Source organism: Larimichthys crocea, chromosome VII, assembly GCF_000972845.2.
Source record: "Larimichthys crocea isolate SSNF chromosome VII, L_crocea_2.0, whole genome shotgun sequence".
NCBI classification, from domain to species: Eukaryota; Metazoa; Chordata; class Actinopteri; family Sciaenidae; genus Larimichthys; species Larimichthys crocea.
Window position 1 is genome coordinate 5,120,105 of NC_040017.1, and position 15,295 is coordinate 5,135,399.

Sequence of the window (15,295 nt, forward strand, 5' to 3'; positions counted from 1 at the left end):
ATGTGACTGCCATTTGATCCTGTGACTACATAACACTAAATACAACTCTGAAATGAGAAGTCTGACTTTAACTTTGAGAGTGCGGCTCCACACTGAAGCTCATATCAGCCGAATGTTCTAGCTGACTGAGCGAACGCGCGATAAAAGGGAAGAGAAGACGGGATGTCAGATAGACACAGGTGGAGGGAACAAAAGACGGGGAGAGAGGATGATTGAAACTTAGCGGAGAATCTATTACTAAAGCCATCAGGGGGGATGGATGGGCCGACAACTCAAAGGGAAGGTTGGTAAACAACAAGGGAAGAGACGTGCGACTCGAGGAGAAGTGAACCTGCAGCTAATGAATGTGACAGTAGTCCAGGTAGCTGTACTTTTACAAAGAGGATTATGACTCTTAGTGATGTGACCTTAATTCACTGTGTATGCATGTTGGAGTGTTGTGATCAAAAAGTACATATTACAAAGATGAGCAGAGCAGCAGGAGGCCAGATAAAAGCGATAAGGAAAAATGAAGCACAGAGCAGGGAGTATAAAATTTGATATGGATGAGAGCTGAGCTAAACCACTGCTAAAAGAAAGATCCCATCTGTTGTCGTGACTAATACAAGCAGTGCAAACAATGTGAAGAATGACATTGATCTGTATCCTGAATGAAGGAAATTTAACCAGCATGTTGCATGATTCTGACCAGACTGATGTGATACGACATGTTAGTGTCCCACGGTTTCTTTGTTGTGCAGAGAAAATGGCTGGTAAACTCTTTAGAGCATGGCTTAGCTCTAATCCTGTTCATTTTTGTAGTCAGGACACCTTCTCTCAAACAGCTTTACACACACTGATGCTGTAATGTTTTGAAAAGTTTGATTTAACTTGCTGGATGGTCAGATTGATAGTTTCTTACAGGTTAAGGCACTGATTGGTTTAATCTGGCTCTGGTCAATGTTAGGCAATCGGAGGAGAATTGCTGCAGTGACATTTTGGTGGACTGTCTCAGTTTACCTGGCAGGAAGTTAAAGCTGACCTAAGCCCACATCATGAGTCATCTGATTACGTTTGGGAAATCTAAAGCTAAAAGCAATGATTTAGATTGTTGATGATTTTCTTTGGTACAGAAATAGCTGTCTGCATCTCTGATGTGTTCAGACATTCAAATAATTCTGGTGTTGTGCCCATTGACGGTTGTTTCTGTTGTTTGGAGACCAATCAGAGTGGCTGATTAGATGTTAAGTTCTTCCAGCAACCACTATCACAGCTTCCATATCAGCAGGATGGACTGTCTGTTGCTACTGATTTTGGAAAACAAACTAAAAAAACATCTCCTTCGCCAAAAAATTCAGTGTCAGGAAATACAGAACGGATCACCAGTGTGAAAATCTGCTTCCATCGACAATTCCTATTATTGCATTAAGAGGTGCAACGAACAAATCGATCGAATTGCCTCAATTGACTGAAGAACAATTAGCATTTACTTTGAATCAGTTGACCAGTTAATAGTGGTAATTGCAGAAAATATCTCAAAAATTGACATTTTCTCAAATGAAACTTAATATCTTTGGAACATTTAAACATGTCGGCATAAACTTTGAGAAACTGAGATGGATATTTTTCATCTTTTTATTAGACATTTTATATACCAAGACCAATTATTATTCTAGAAAGTTTGGAGACGGTTAATCAGTAATAAAAAAATTATTATATTTAGTTGCAGCCTGTCTAAAAGCAACCAATCATCTCATCTCACAGGCCATATTCAGACCAAATCAGGCATGTGCTTGGGGTGTAAGTAAATACTATGAAACAATCAAACAATCAGAGACTTTTTATTTCATTGGCACTCCCTCACTCTAATTCACTGTTTATGTCACTCAACCACTGCTCACCCTCTCTCTCTCTCTCTCTGGTTTTGGCTTTCTCTCTTAAACCATCAGCCACAAACCAAAGGAAACTTTGTTTTACTGATCTGATTGTCTGACTGGCTGTTGCAGAGTGACGTTGTGTTGGGAGTCTCCAAAAGTTCTCAGCCGCAGGTTGCTGCATTTTTTTTTCCTGAGGCACCCCTTGCTTACATGGCCATAGTCCAGTTTGTGCATTGTTTTTCTGAGAAAACTGATTTGACACACTCCACAGAGAACCAGTGATATGATCTTCGTTTTTTTTGCCAACTTGGCATCCTCATCCACCTCTGATTGAGTGGATGTATTGCTTTTTGATTGAGTGAATGATTTCATATCTTGAGTATGACATAAGTTAGAGGTTGTGGCACACAAAACACAACATGGTGAGTCGATAAATCTGACAATGAAGTGGTGACTTCTAAAATAACCAAAATGTCTGAATAGGTTATGCTGCTGTACAGACAGACAGAAAGACATGTATCCAGTCTCGGACGTGAATGACAAGCAAGTAATCCAACTGCCAGTCATCTGGCCAGTCAGCCATGCATGAGGGCTGAGTGCTGTTGTGTATTTCTGTAGAGCACAGTGACTATTGGCGAGCTGTCAGTTGCTGTGACACACATCCTGCAGTAGCGCTCTAAGGCCTCCCCTGGAGTCTGTCAAGAATAAGGAAGGGGAAAGCAAGAAAGTGTGTATGTGTGTGTGTGTGTGTGTGTCTGTCCATGGTCGTCTGTCTGAGTCTGCAGGTGGTAGAAAGGTGTTGGTGTAGATCAATAATAATCAGCTGCAGTAGAACTGGAAGTTCACCCAACAGTGACTCACCTCAAACTTACACGCACACACACACACACACACAAATACATGCACAGCAGCACTCAAAAACCAATCCATACACCTTGTGACACTGCGTTGTAGCCCAAACTATAGTGACAGCACTAAACCAAAGGAATTACACACGCAAAAGGACTACCAACAAAAGCGCTTACTCATGCTCAAAAAGTACTGACTCAAAAATACCAGCATCTAATTTTATCGATCTCTCGTACACCCCAGCGCCCTCATCTTTCTCACCCTTCTCCGCTCTCCACAGCCCCTCCCCCAACCCTCCCATTCCACCCAGCCACCCGTACTCTCCCCGTGTCTTTACCTCTTTGAAGTGTTCTTGATGATGTCGGAGACTTTCTGGATGTAATCAGTGGCGAGCACCACGATCTCTTCGTCTTCTGAGAAGTTGTCGTGGAAGATTCTGTCCAGCAAGCGTTTCCAGTGGAGCTGTGGAGAGTGGAGGAATGACAGAGCGTTAAAGTCATAAAAAAAACTTGGCCAAGGAGACTGGAGGATTCATCAATACACTTGATGAATCACTTCATGTCATGACATGATGGCGCCTCAGTTCTGAAGAAACTGTCCTCTGTGGCTCATCTGTTCGACCTCAGGTCACATAATGGTCATTAGTCAACAAACAAGGAAATGTTTATCTTTAGTCCTCCAACATTGTTATCTGACTCCGTAGAGGCTTCTATATTATGTACCTATCTGTTGTGTCGACCCTACACAACAGCTCTCCAACCTCCACTCCAAGATGCTGGAGGCTGATCACCGCTGAGCGGCCTTGTGCCCCAATAGCTACACAAGGCTCAGGCTATATTTCAACCCACAAACCGTGACATTACTGAAAATCTTCAGACTACAGTTCTGCAAACCTGCAGCTGCCTCACCCCCCTACCTGAACTGACCTGGTACTGAACTTTGTGGGTTCTATAAGTTCTAACATTAATGTAAGACAAGGTGGACAGCATCTGTGGGAATAAATATTTAAAAAATACTAAAGCAATATGTGCAGATCAAAGAATAAACATGATACATGTTGCCAAAATATAACTTTTGTGAACACTCAGACCTCTAGAGTATATTTTACGTACAGTGTGAATACTTCAATCTTCTGATGCAGTGTGTTTTTATGTAACTTTATAACTTTTCTACCATAAAATAACACATTTGATTGATTTTGGGGAAACTGGATCATATTTTATGGAGAAAATGTTTACTGGTTTTCCCTTTACCATTTACAGAGTTTTCTGATAGACAGTGGTTTTCCCTTTACCATTTACAGAGTTTTCTGATAGACAGTAAAGTAAACTGCTGTGAACTGTAGCTGCTGTCAGATAATGTTAGCTAAGTTAGTTAGCCGGGCTACCGGCACTTTGAGCTCAGAGCTTCGGGCGAGTGTTAGTGTTTATACCACTGGTGTTCTGAAGTTTTTCAGGCCCGGGGCCTGAGGGAATTCTGATGAGGAATGTCATGCTAGAACCGGAGCTGTGTTAGCAGTATTCATTTTTCTATATAATATATAGATTAACTTAGCTGTCTGTTGCATCAAACCTTTATAGACATATTACAGAAAATAATTAGCTTCATTTTGGAGACAGACCCCCCCAAATTTCACACCCTTATTTTATCTGTCCAGGCTGTGTGGTTTTTGGTCATGAGGCAGCCATCTTTTCTTTTAAGTTTAACCTTAAGTTTTTACTGTCTTTATTCACTTTGCCTTGGATAAAACAATGTTTTTTGTTGGTTAGTTACATGCACACCAACCTGCTTCCAGTATTAACTAGATTTTTACTTTCAGTTTTGAGTGACAGAGCTTGAGGGTTTTACAGCATTTGGACTCCAGATCCGAGGTAAAGCAAATAAATAGCAGCAACACACTGGAGCCATTTAGCGGCATCCAGTCTTCTCCTGCCTGAATCTCTATCTAATCTGCTTCAGTCCATGCTTCTGTTTTTCTTGTCAGTGTCTCTCACAGCTCTTTTTTATTCCCACTCACGTTCTTGCCGTATCTTTTTATGTGTGTGTACTTTTTTTTTTGGCTGAGAAGCTAAAAAATCAAACTCTTTATCTTCCTCTCAGAACATGCCCAGATTCCATCTTTCTCCTCTGTCCCTCCGGTCCCCATCCATCCCCTCCCTCGACCATGAAACATCTTGAGGTTTCTCTGTCAGTGTTCCCGCTGCTTCAGAGGAGAGAGCTTCCTCCTCTTTTTTTCAATCTCCACTCCCTCCATCGTTTCTAACCCCCCCCCATGTCTCCTCATTTTCTCCTTTTTCTTTCTCCCTACTTTCTTCCTGTCCCCAAACCTCCCTGTCTACCACCGCAGGGCGGACAGCTTTTGTGAGTCACTTAGGCGTGTGTGTGTGTGTGTGTGTGTGTGTGTGTGTGTGTGTGTGTGTGTATGTGCATGCTTGTGTGTGTAGCGCTTCGCCACTCCCTCCCTCCCCTGACACACACACCCCTTCTCCTGTGCACTCACACACATGCCACACTACTTAAAATGCTCAGTTGGATTTCAAATCTTAATCCATCACGTCTGTTCCATCTAAAATGCACACAAACTTGTAAATAATGGGTGTGTGTGTGTGTGTGTTTGTGCAGTACTCACATTGGGAGCAATGCTCTGTAACTGCCTGAGGGTGATGCGGTTATACATGGTGCTGATGTCCTTTCTTTGGTCATCATATTCTGACATAGTGATCTGGAGAGAAAGGAGATTTTACTCAACACACACACACACACACACACACACACACACACACACACACACGCACATGCAATCAGCTCACATTGGCCAGACGGGTCTCCAGCTGTATAATCTCCTTGGACTTCTGCGTGGCGTTGTGAGCTCCCAGCATGCTCAGCAAGCGCTCCATCAGGGCCTTGTACGCGGCCAGGATCTGAGAAGCACAATGACATCAGCACTAATAGACAGGAGGAGCTGCGACAGCATCAGTAATGGCTGGTGACGGGGGGTGACATGTGGCAAAGTGGACAGGATAACAAAAGGCACAGCGGGTGACAGAGGAAAACAGGTGGATTGATGAAGAGGACAGACATGAGTCAATAGGACAGGTGGAGGAGGAGAGGAGTGAAGGAGGGAAAGGAACTGCTGAGTGAATGAAGGAGGGCAGTAAGAGGGTGGTTAGGAAGGAGTGAAGGTGACAAACGGAAGTCTAGTTTGAAGCAGAAGAAGGAAAATAGATTTAGGAGGAGAGAAGGTGGGAGGACAAGTGTGGAAGGAGACAAAAAGGTGAAGGAGGGGTAAGGAAGCAAGTTTACCTTCACACTGTCCTCATCCTGCCCCAGGTAGAGGCTTCTCTCAGGCAGCGTGAGCCCCTCTTGATCAATCTACACACACACACACACACACAAACACACCCACACAGTCAAATGCTCATGCAGTAATTACATTTCTAGTCTGTAGTCACATATGCGTTGCTAAGCCATCAACAGATGCACATTCAAAGCACTGGTTAATATTTAAATAATTTGTAACAATGCCAACATTTACAAGCCTTTCAACACTGTGCGCTAAACATATGAATTATTTATGACATTTAATAAAAAATGCCCAAAGAAGAGACATTCTGTGTGTCAGATTCATATTCAATTTAATTAAATCTTAGCTAGTGGACAACTAACCTTACACAACTTTAATATCGTCACCAAACGAAGCATTTCAAAGCTCATGTGATTATCTGAAAAATATACAGTCACAAAGGTAAACGTGGGTGCATCGTGAAAAGCTTTTTTCAAAGGCCAGTGACATAATATGACGTTTTCCCTGATACGAGTTTGTTTATATGTTTTAGTTATTATTGCTTTTTGTTATAAAAGCTGAAGTTAAAATATGGTAAGGAACTTCAAGGTTCACTGTTCAAGGTTCATCTCACTGATGTTTTCAACAAATAGGACTCAGGTTATACAGGTTGTATATACAGTTGAAAGCTCCAGGAAAAGCTAGCAAGTCAACCTTTAGTTTAGAGCGAGGTTAAGAATGAATCTCCATGCTCAGGTTCAATCACTCTAAATTAAGGAGTGTCTGTTTCTGAGAGGTTTCCACCTGAACAGATAAAAACACACTCTAAAAATTTAAAAACGCTCACAGCCTCACAAATCCACACATCATGCTTTCACAAACATACACTTAGTTCCCCAACATCTGTTTTCTCACCCTGATTGCATTCCTTGAGGAGTTTTTGTCGTCCACGTTGACAGTGAGGGAGAAGAAGACGGCGGTGCTGTACACCCCCTGGGTCCTGTACAGCAGCTCATTGAAGTCCGGCCTCTGTGGGGCACCCTCTGTCTCCCACCCTGCAGCACCGGATGGAGCCCCCACCAGGTCCCACCCACCACAGCTGTCGATCACCTCCGTCATGGGATCCGACCCCAGCTTGTCGATCTCTTGGATATTGACACAGGATCGATAGAACTCCTTGACCTTGCGCTCTGCTGAGTTGGGCCCGCGCCTTCGTATGGGTTCCAACAGGAGGCGCTGTAGTTTCTCTTCATTGTGCTCTCCTATGGCGGTGATGATGCCGTAGCTGAGCTTGTCCTCAGGGATGCCGTGGCGCCTCAGCCAGCCGCCACAAGCAAAGGAGTAGAAATCCTGGCAGGGCTGGATTGTTGGGTCAATATTGGCCTGAACAAAGCGAGCTGCCCGCAGTAGGGAGCGTTTGCGTTGGCAGTCCTGTCGGCACTGAGGGTCCTGCTGGGCGTCCAGGGAAATGTACTTCAGTGCCAGCATGCTGCCCAGTATGACGCACATGCCTGCTGCAAAGACCAGCGCAGAGAGGAGGCAGATCTCCCTTCGACTCCATCGAGGAAGCCCTCCGCCGCTGCTGGTGTTGCTTGGATCTTTGTTCCGACCGTTTGACCAGGTCCCTCCCCGGGTACGCCCCATATGACGGTCCAGGCTGCCACCCAGGTGAAGAGTCATGCCATTACTGAGGATGTCACTGCTATAGCGACCACCATATTTCACTTCTTGGAACTCATCATAGTGTGCAGTTAATGAGTAAGTCTTCTCCATGGCAATGGACTGTCGCTAGGTAAGAAGTGGCAGGAGGGTGTAGAGAGATGGAAGAGATGAAGGAGTTATTTTTATGTTTAGTGTACAGCCATGACCACTCCTGCCGAGACAAAAGGGTGGACTCCCACTTGGGCAAAACACTGAAGCGATGTGAAAGTCCTGCTGGCCCTCTTTAGGCGAAGTCCCCCTTTTATTCTTTGAAAATCAAAAAGCCGGCAGAGCGAGGGGCTCCCATTGTGCAAGAGGAATCTCGTGGGTCCTGCTCTCTCTCTTTCATCCTCTTTCTCTCTGCTCCCTTTCCATTTGTTCCCCTCTCCTCCCTCTCTCCAACCAGTTACAGGTCACCTGTCGATAAAAATAGAAATGAGATAAGAGAGGGGGGGGCTGTAAGTCAAGAGAAAGAGATGGGAAACTCAGTCTACGACTACAACAACAGAGAATGACAAAGCGGTGTGGTTTTTGGCACATCTTTCACTCGCACTTTGTCTCATTGCGTTGTTTGTTTGCTAAAGTTGTTGGATTGATTTGTGATAGTCATCCCTCAGGGGGACGATGTCCCCGGGTGACTCTCACTGTTTTGGATGGATCAATGAAGACGGAGAGCTGAGCATCAGCTGGACATGGAGAGCTGTGGCAATCACCATAACTTAACTTGTGTCAGTCCAAATTGATGCAAAACTTTATATTATTACAGAAGGACAGGGAGAATTTATGTCCTCCCTCAGCAAACTGACCGAACACACGCACACACACCTACAGCACAGAGGGCATCGGCTGATCCTCTGTGGGCAATTTAACGGAATAAGGGGCTATCACATTACAGGCAGCTGGCAGATATATACAGTACACACACTTACAGACCTACAATACACTGGACTGTCAGCACAAAAACACCCAGACAAATGCAGATACACAAAATATTTCAGCCCTTTGCATTCTCCTTTACTTCTGCTGATGTATTCTATATGTAGCCTGTAGGCAGTATTACAAGCTTTTAGACGGAGACACTCACTGATAAATTGTTTTCTGGATCCTGTCCCAGTGTGAGCTTGCATGCGTGTGTGTGTGTGTGAGTTTTTCAGTGGCTAGGCGCAATGAACTTGCTGAAAGCTGTGAAGGCGATCTGTGAAAATTGATCCCTGTTATCTCCTCTGAGAATAGCAAACTTCAGCGCTGATGTCTTTAACAAGCTTCCCCTCGCCTTGTGGGAGTGCTGTATGCAGATAAGTAGGGAAGAAGTAGGACGAAAGAAAAGCAAAGAAAGAAGGAAAAATAAAAAGTTTAGTGTTTACAGGTAAACAGAGAGATGAGTAGCTGGTATCTCTGGCTGTGAGAGGTAGTAACACAAATCATGAGGGGACGGCTGATGTTGTATCATGTTTCGGGGGAGTGGATAACAGAAAGAATGCAAAAGAAAAAAGGTGAATCAGGGGGCGCGAAGATAAAATTCTCATCTACCACTGCAGAGATCTAGGGTTTGAGTCCCACCAGCGATACCTCTGGCTTAGATGTGCATTTGGAAAACCAGAATCAGAATCAGTTCATTCGCCAAAAAAGCCAATGAGGGGTTCTCCTTATAGCAGCCCTGGGAATCCTTTTCATATTGGATAATTCTGAAGTGTATGATTTACATTTAGTGCCAGTGCAGAAAGTAGCGAGCCCTTTCTTTCTACCTTGTGCAAGGTACATACTAAAGCTCAGGTCAGTGTGATATAGATTTTGTCATGTCTGCAAGGGTCCGCATTAGAGCTGCAACTAATGATTAATCTGTCAATCATTTTCTGTTCATGTCACTGGCAGTTTTTCTCCAGACCTCCATTGGCTTTTTCAAACAATATTATAATCTATTTGTAGACTCTTGAAACTGGCTTGAATTGTGTAATCGATCACAGTGAACTTCAAGTCTACGTTCATTTTTGTCAAAGTAGCATCACTGTTACAAGTCCAGCTGACTGATTAAACATCTCAGGCCAGTTTTAAAAGCCCAAATAAAATCCTTTTTTCTTTTTTTTTTGTGTTAAATTTTTATTATTAAAAGGATTAAAAAGAGCTCTTTGGGGAAACATCAGAGATGTTTTTTCTGCTCAAGCAGCCGGAGGGGTGTGTTGGTGTCTGTTTGACTGACAGCAGCTGGCAGGATGAGCCCCAGCAGGGGAACAAGAGACAAAGTAAACAAAGTCGTGCTGTAGGCTACATGTCATGGGCAGACTGTGTGTTGTTACTGAAGAGTATGGACCAGAGCAGTATCTAACCGAACCCAAGTGACATTTTCAGGTGCTGCTTAATGCACTGCACATGATCAGCGGGTTAACTATTTACCATCCAACTTGCATGCTAAAGCGAATTACTTCCCTTAACGCCTCTTTAGCTGCCTAAACTACGTTAGGATTCAGTGTTTAAATAAAATAAATCAACATTGTACGTAATTCTGGGCTTTGCAAATCTAGTGATTTGCCTTGTCGCTACTCTAGTGACCTACTCTAGTGAGCCCTATTGTTTGATTAGGGTACTTGCACAGTGGACAGAGGAACCCAGAGAGGACAGCGTGAACTTCCCACGTGTTACATCTCCGTCCTGGTGAAGCTCATGGCTGGCAGGTGAAGAGAAGCAGCTGGTGACAACATGTAGCACGTCTGCCTACACTCTCTCCATGCCAACAGCAACAGCAGCAGTGATGACAAGTGCAGTGCAGAGGAGAGCGGGCATTCCAAAGTGGAAAAAAATGGGGGGCGAGGGAGGATAGTTTGTCTCTGTGCCGTGTCATTGTCAATTCAAGTCATCATCCATCACACACACACACAAACCTTCTGCATCTATGAAACCAGATCTGGTCACTATGAGGCTCCTTATTGCTCCATATAATTAATTATAATGTGAATATTATTGAAACGCAGCTCAGAATGTGTTTTTTCTTCACAACTTCTCTATTTCATATAGACATTCATGTCACAACTCCCTAGGCATTATTATAAATCATGCTACACACATGCACACACACACATTTCACACTCTTGAGTGGACACCCAGTGTATGGCTAATGGATTAGATCTTGTGAGTACCACCACAGCGAAAGGCACGTGTGATGAATGGCTATTTACCGAACATGACAGAGCCTAATATCTGAGAGTTGGACTAATACTGCCACGCGCGCACACACATACACACACACACACACACACACACACACACACACACACACACACAGCACATACATGGACACTACAAATGCATCAAAAACACCCCCACCCCCTGGTGATACATAGCATCGTGTCAGTTGTAAAGCATTTCCCATACATCTTCCCAGCAACAGAAAATCACTTATTCAATTATAGCAGAGGGGTTCTCAAAGTATGGTTCGGGGGACCTTTGTGGGTCCTGGTGATGGTACCACACAGGCAGAAAGTCTTATTTTATCCCTATTTTACAGATCAATAATAACTTCACAGTGAATCCATTTTTTTAAGTCAAAGTAAATGACATTATATGACATACTGTTACAGCAGGAGGTATTTTCCTTTTTCTAGAGACAATCCAGTAATTCTGCCTTCTTGCCCCCTCCAAAAAAAACTGTTACAACATCACCTGGGACACTCTGCCCCCAAATGTCACTTTGCAATGTCATGTTCACCACTCCTCACAGCTGTGAGGGGGGTGAGAGTGTCACGGTTGCGGAGAATTTTTAGAATTTGCAAAAGGAAGTTCTTTCAAGCTAAAATAAGGTGTTAATGTGCTCTTTAAACAAACTGCACACTTTGAAGGCAGGGCGAACCTTTCTCTTGCTTCTCTACCCACGAATAATAAATCCTCCGAGAAGAGCAATGATAATCGATATGAGGAGGTCTCTGACAGGGCAGGTTCACACTTTACGGAGACATGGATCACAGTTCTCTCGGCATAAATGTAGGAGGTCTAACGGAAAATGAGCCATGCACAAATGACTCAATATATAAACGTGCTTCAAACATGGAGTAGTGAGGGAGTAGTTGATTGATTCGGTAATGTTACAAGTCAAAGTGAATATTTTGTTGTTTTGTTTCCAACAAACCAAAACTAAAATAACAAACTCCAATTGAAAGTCCTGAAAATGAGCACATGAAATGCTTACTGTAAATGAAAACCATGTGCATCAACATGAGGCGTACTAAATCATTGTTACAGGCTTTGGGAGTTAACACATCAACACATTTAATTGATCTGAGTCGGATTTGTTGCCGGTGAGACATAAAGTCACCTCAGGTCAACATCATCTAGTTGCAAAGTTGCCAGTGACAGAGGGCATGAAATAATGCTGTTAGCAGTGTTATAGTCAAAACCACCTAATACGAGACCAGGTCATGGCCAGGGCCAGAGTGTACAGAGACCGAGACAAAACCAAGACTTTGAGGGGTTGAGACTAAGTTAAGACCAAGGCAGGGCATGACTAAGACAAGACCAGGATCAGACATGTAACTAATGTGTATAGCTAATATTTGCTGACTGTCTTTGGGTGAGGGATGAAGACAGTTTTGATACAGAGTTAGACTAACATTAGCTAGCTTTGCTGGAATCACTAACTCTTAGTTTTCCTCTCTTGATGCTTTGTCTCTAAGTACTGATAAAAGTTGGACTCGGCCGCCTCAGTGAGATTTGCATTGCAGGATTTACAGACTGCTGCATGTGTCCTTTTGGGCGTTGTATTGCAGATAAACTCTTTGTGGTTTAGGAAGTGAAATTTTATTACGGAAGATTTGGCTGACGTCTGACTCCAGACAGACTCAGCTTCTTCTTCTTCTGCCTCCCACATACACTTTCATGGAGTGTGCGTGAAGCAGAGCAGCCCCTCAGTAACAGTAACAAGAATCTCAAATAAGAACTGAGTCAAGTTATTTGACACATTTGAAACAGAAAGTTCTGGTGTTCACCAGACAAGACCAAAACCTTCATAAGACGTCTTGAGACCATGACTGATCTCAATTACTACAACACAGTTCCACCTTGTGTATTCCACCAAACTTATCACAACAACATGTATTGTACTCTGAATGTTACCGTCCCTTTCCAGACAGCCTGATTCACAACTTAAGCATTTCCATAAATACACAGAGAGGGACCAGAACTCTTCTTCTCTGCAGTTTGTGATGATATTTGGATGTATAGCCGGAAATAAGAGCTTAGCGGGAAACTCTCCTCTCAGGCGAGGTTACTTCACCTGAAAAGCCCTCTATAAATGGCTTTATTATCCCCTAATCAAAGTGGTCACAGAGCCGCCTGCCCCCAAAAGCTTCACGGCACTCAGAGGGGTTCAGCTTGGGAGTCAGCCCCCTTGAGCCTTATCGCCAGTCGCCAGAGGCTGCAGTAGAGCGCTATGGTGTGTTTGTATGGACTACAGATTTGGACACACAGCTGAAGGGTCCTATATAGAACCCGGAGAGACTTCTTAGGCTTGTATCAGAGCAGAACCTCCTTTGTGGTGCTATTAAGCTATAAAGTGTTTGTGTGTGTGTGTGTGTGTGTGTGTGACATGTGTATAAAAGACATTTTAAGGAGCACACTGGGACGTTTGTGTTTATTTGACTGTTAAAACAGAAGAGTTTGATTCATTCTAAAGAACAGTCACACTGAAGAGCCCATAAAGAACTCCCCTCCTTCACTCCCTCCTCTCTATTACACACTGACCATCATAAAGCACTCACACACTGTAAATCTATTAACCTTAATAACCTCCCGAATCGCCCTTTCTGGATAGACCACTACAATTCCAATATTGCTTTTTAAACACTTTATGTGTACAAACAGGCAAACCTTCAGCCTCCTGCATCATTACACTATTCATATTAGAAGTACTTTACCAGGTGATCTTTTCGGTGTATTTCTGCAGGGGAAGGCATTATGACTTTCTCATTTTATTTCAATAAACGAAGCTGTTGTGGGTTGTGATGTAAACACGACTGTATAGACATGTATAGGGTCTTTAACTTGTGTTCTATGAGGTGCGTCTGTTTCCCATCGAGCGCATAAATGTTTAATTTCAATGTTTTTTAAAGGAGAGTCTGTGTGTAGGAGAACAGCGCGTTTCTATCGTCGGGTAGAAGAGTTCAAACTGATGAATGCAACTCAGGTGGCGGCGTGGAGGTTAACATAGAGAGAAATGATTATGATTTCAAACTTTTTGGGGCGATGCAAACACTCGTGGTGCGTAAAGACGCAGAGCAAGCTGCTGCCGGTGCGCAAAAACAGAAAAGGAAATCCGAAATGTGGACACAGGTGACAGTTAATCCTGCTTGTATGAATATTTAAGACAATTATATTCAGCTTTTGCTCACAATGAACACCAATAGCATTAGATATGATTATTTTTTCTGTCGTTGACGCAAGCGAGCGACAGCAAAACGGTTAAAAAGAGAGTAGACCTATAAAACAGAGCTGTTCTATGAAGTAACACATAACTCTTGGTGTTTTGACAGACGAATGCGTCTTATTACTCACCATCAAAACTTCTAGAAAGCTTTCATGGATACAGCGAAGATAGCTGAGCGACCATGTGCGTAAAAACGTATGAGTGGACACCCTTATCAACGTGTCGGCTGCTGAAATATGACTTCTAAGTTAATCTGTGGATTGATCCTCGCTCTCCTCAATTCAAGAAATCAAAAACAAAATGATCAAATTTGGATTTTCATGAGCTCTGATCTGGTGTCCACACTGACTGCCGGGCGAGCTGCGCTCATTAGAGGTGTGGACCAGCCCGGAGCGACGAAAAACTTGTGCGGAAAGAAGCTTACCTGTGGTGAGTGAAATCAAAATCGCCGGTGGGGAATGTAGAAAAAGTGCCTTTAGCTCTGAGTGTGCAGATAGATATATAAAGGAGACCCACGTCCACTTGACGGGTCCGACTGGATTTATCCGGTCCCCCTCCGGAGATCGGCACACACCCGGGATCAGCACCGCTTTGTGCCGCCGCTGCAGCCTCACAGCCTCCGATGTATGGAGGAGAGAGAGAGAGAGAGAGAGAGAGGGGAGTGAGGGAGGGGAGAGAGAGGAGGAGATTCTTCATTAACAAGGTAACGCACACACACACACACACACACACACACACACACACACACACACAGATGTTAATCCATATGTCCACTGGCTTTGTATTTTTATTTTCCGATGTTAATCCATATGTCCACTGGCTTTGTATTTTTATTTTCCTGTCATTGCTTGCTGTTTATAAATAATTGCTGTGTGTGAGTGATTATGAAGGCAATTTCACATTTCTGTGATTATTTTTTTTAACATTTTGGGAACTCCTATTAAGCTGGTTGTTAGTTTGATTCTGTTTTTTTGGAAGGAGCTTGACTTCAAATTGAGACTTTTGTTGCTCAATTTAGCATCAAAACACATCAGTTCATGAGGGGTGAAAAAAAGAAAAGCCACTGCCAGCTCCTCCATATTTACACATATTTACATGCGCATTAAAAGATGACAAATATGATCTAAAACCTCAAAATGAAGAAAACACACACACACACACACACACACAGTAACTGTATTCAGTAATCATTTGAAT

General features: G+C 43.3%; 1 protein-coding gene across 1 annotated transcript in view; it reads right to left on the reverse strand.

Annotated features, from left to right (window-relative positions):
* The window catches only part of ecel1 (endothelin converting enzyme-like 1), a 43,207-nt gene extending 28,483 nt beyond the window's left edge, over window positions 1–14,724 (reverse strand). The window contains exons 1-6 of the mRNA XM_019270093.2: window positions 14,523–14,724; window positions 6,904–8,106; window positions 6,009–6,077; window positions 5,516–5,626; window positions 5,335–5,427; window positions 3,043–3,167 (exon numbers count right to left, since the gene is read on the reverse strand). Of these exons, the coding sequence (XP_019125638.1) occupies window positions 3,043–3,167; window positions 5,335–5,427; window positions 5,516–5,626; window positions 6,009–6,077; window positions 6,904–7,761 (1,256 nt within the window). The 5' untranslated portion in view covers window positions 7,762–8,106; window positions 14,523–14,724. The remainder of the gene's footprint in view (window positions 1–3,042; window positions 3,168–5,334; window positions 5,428–5,515; window positions 5,627–6,008; window positions 6,078–6,903; window positions 8,107–14,522) is intronic.
* Between the last annotated feature and the right edge of the window lie 571 nt (window positions 14,725–15,295).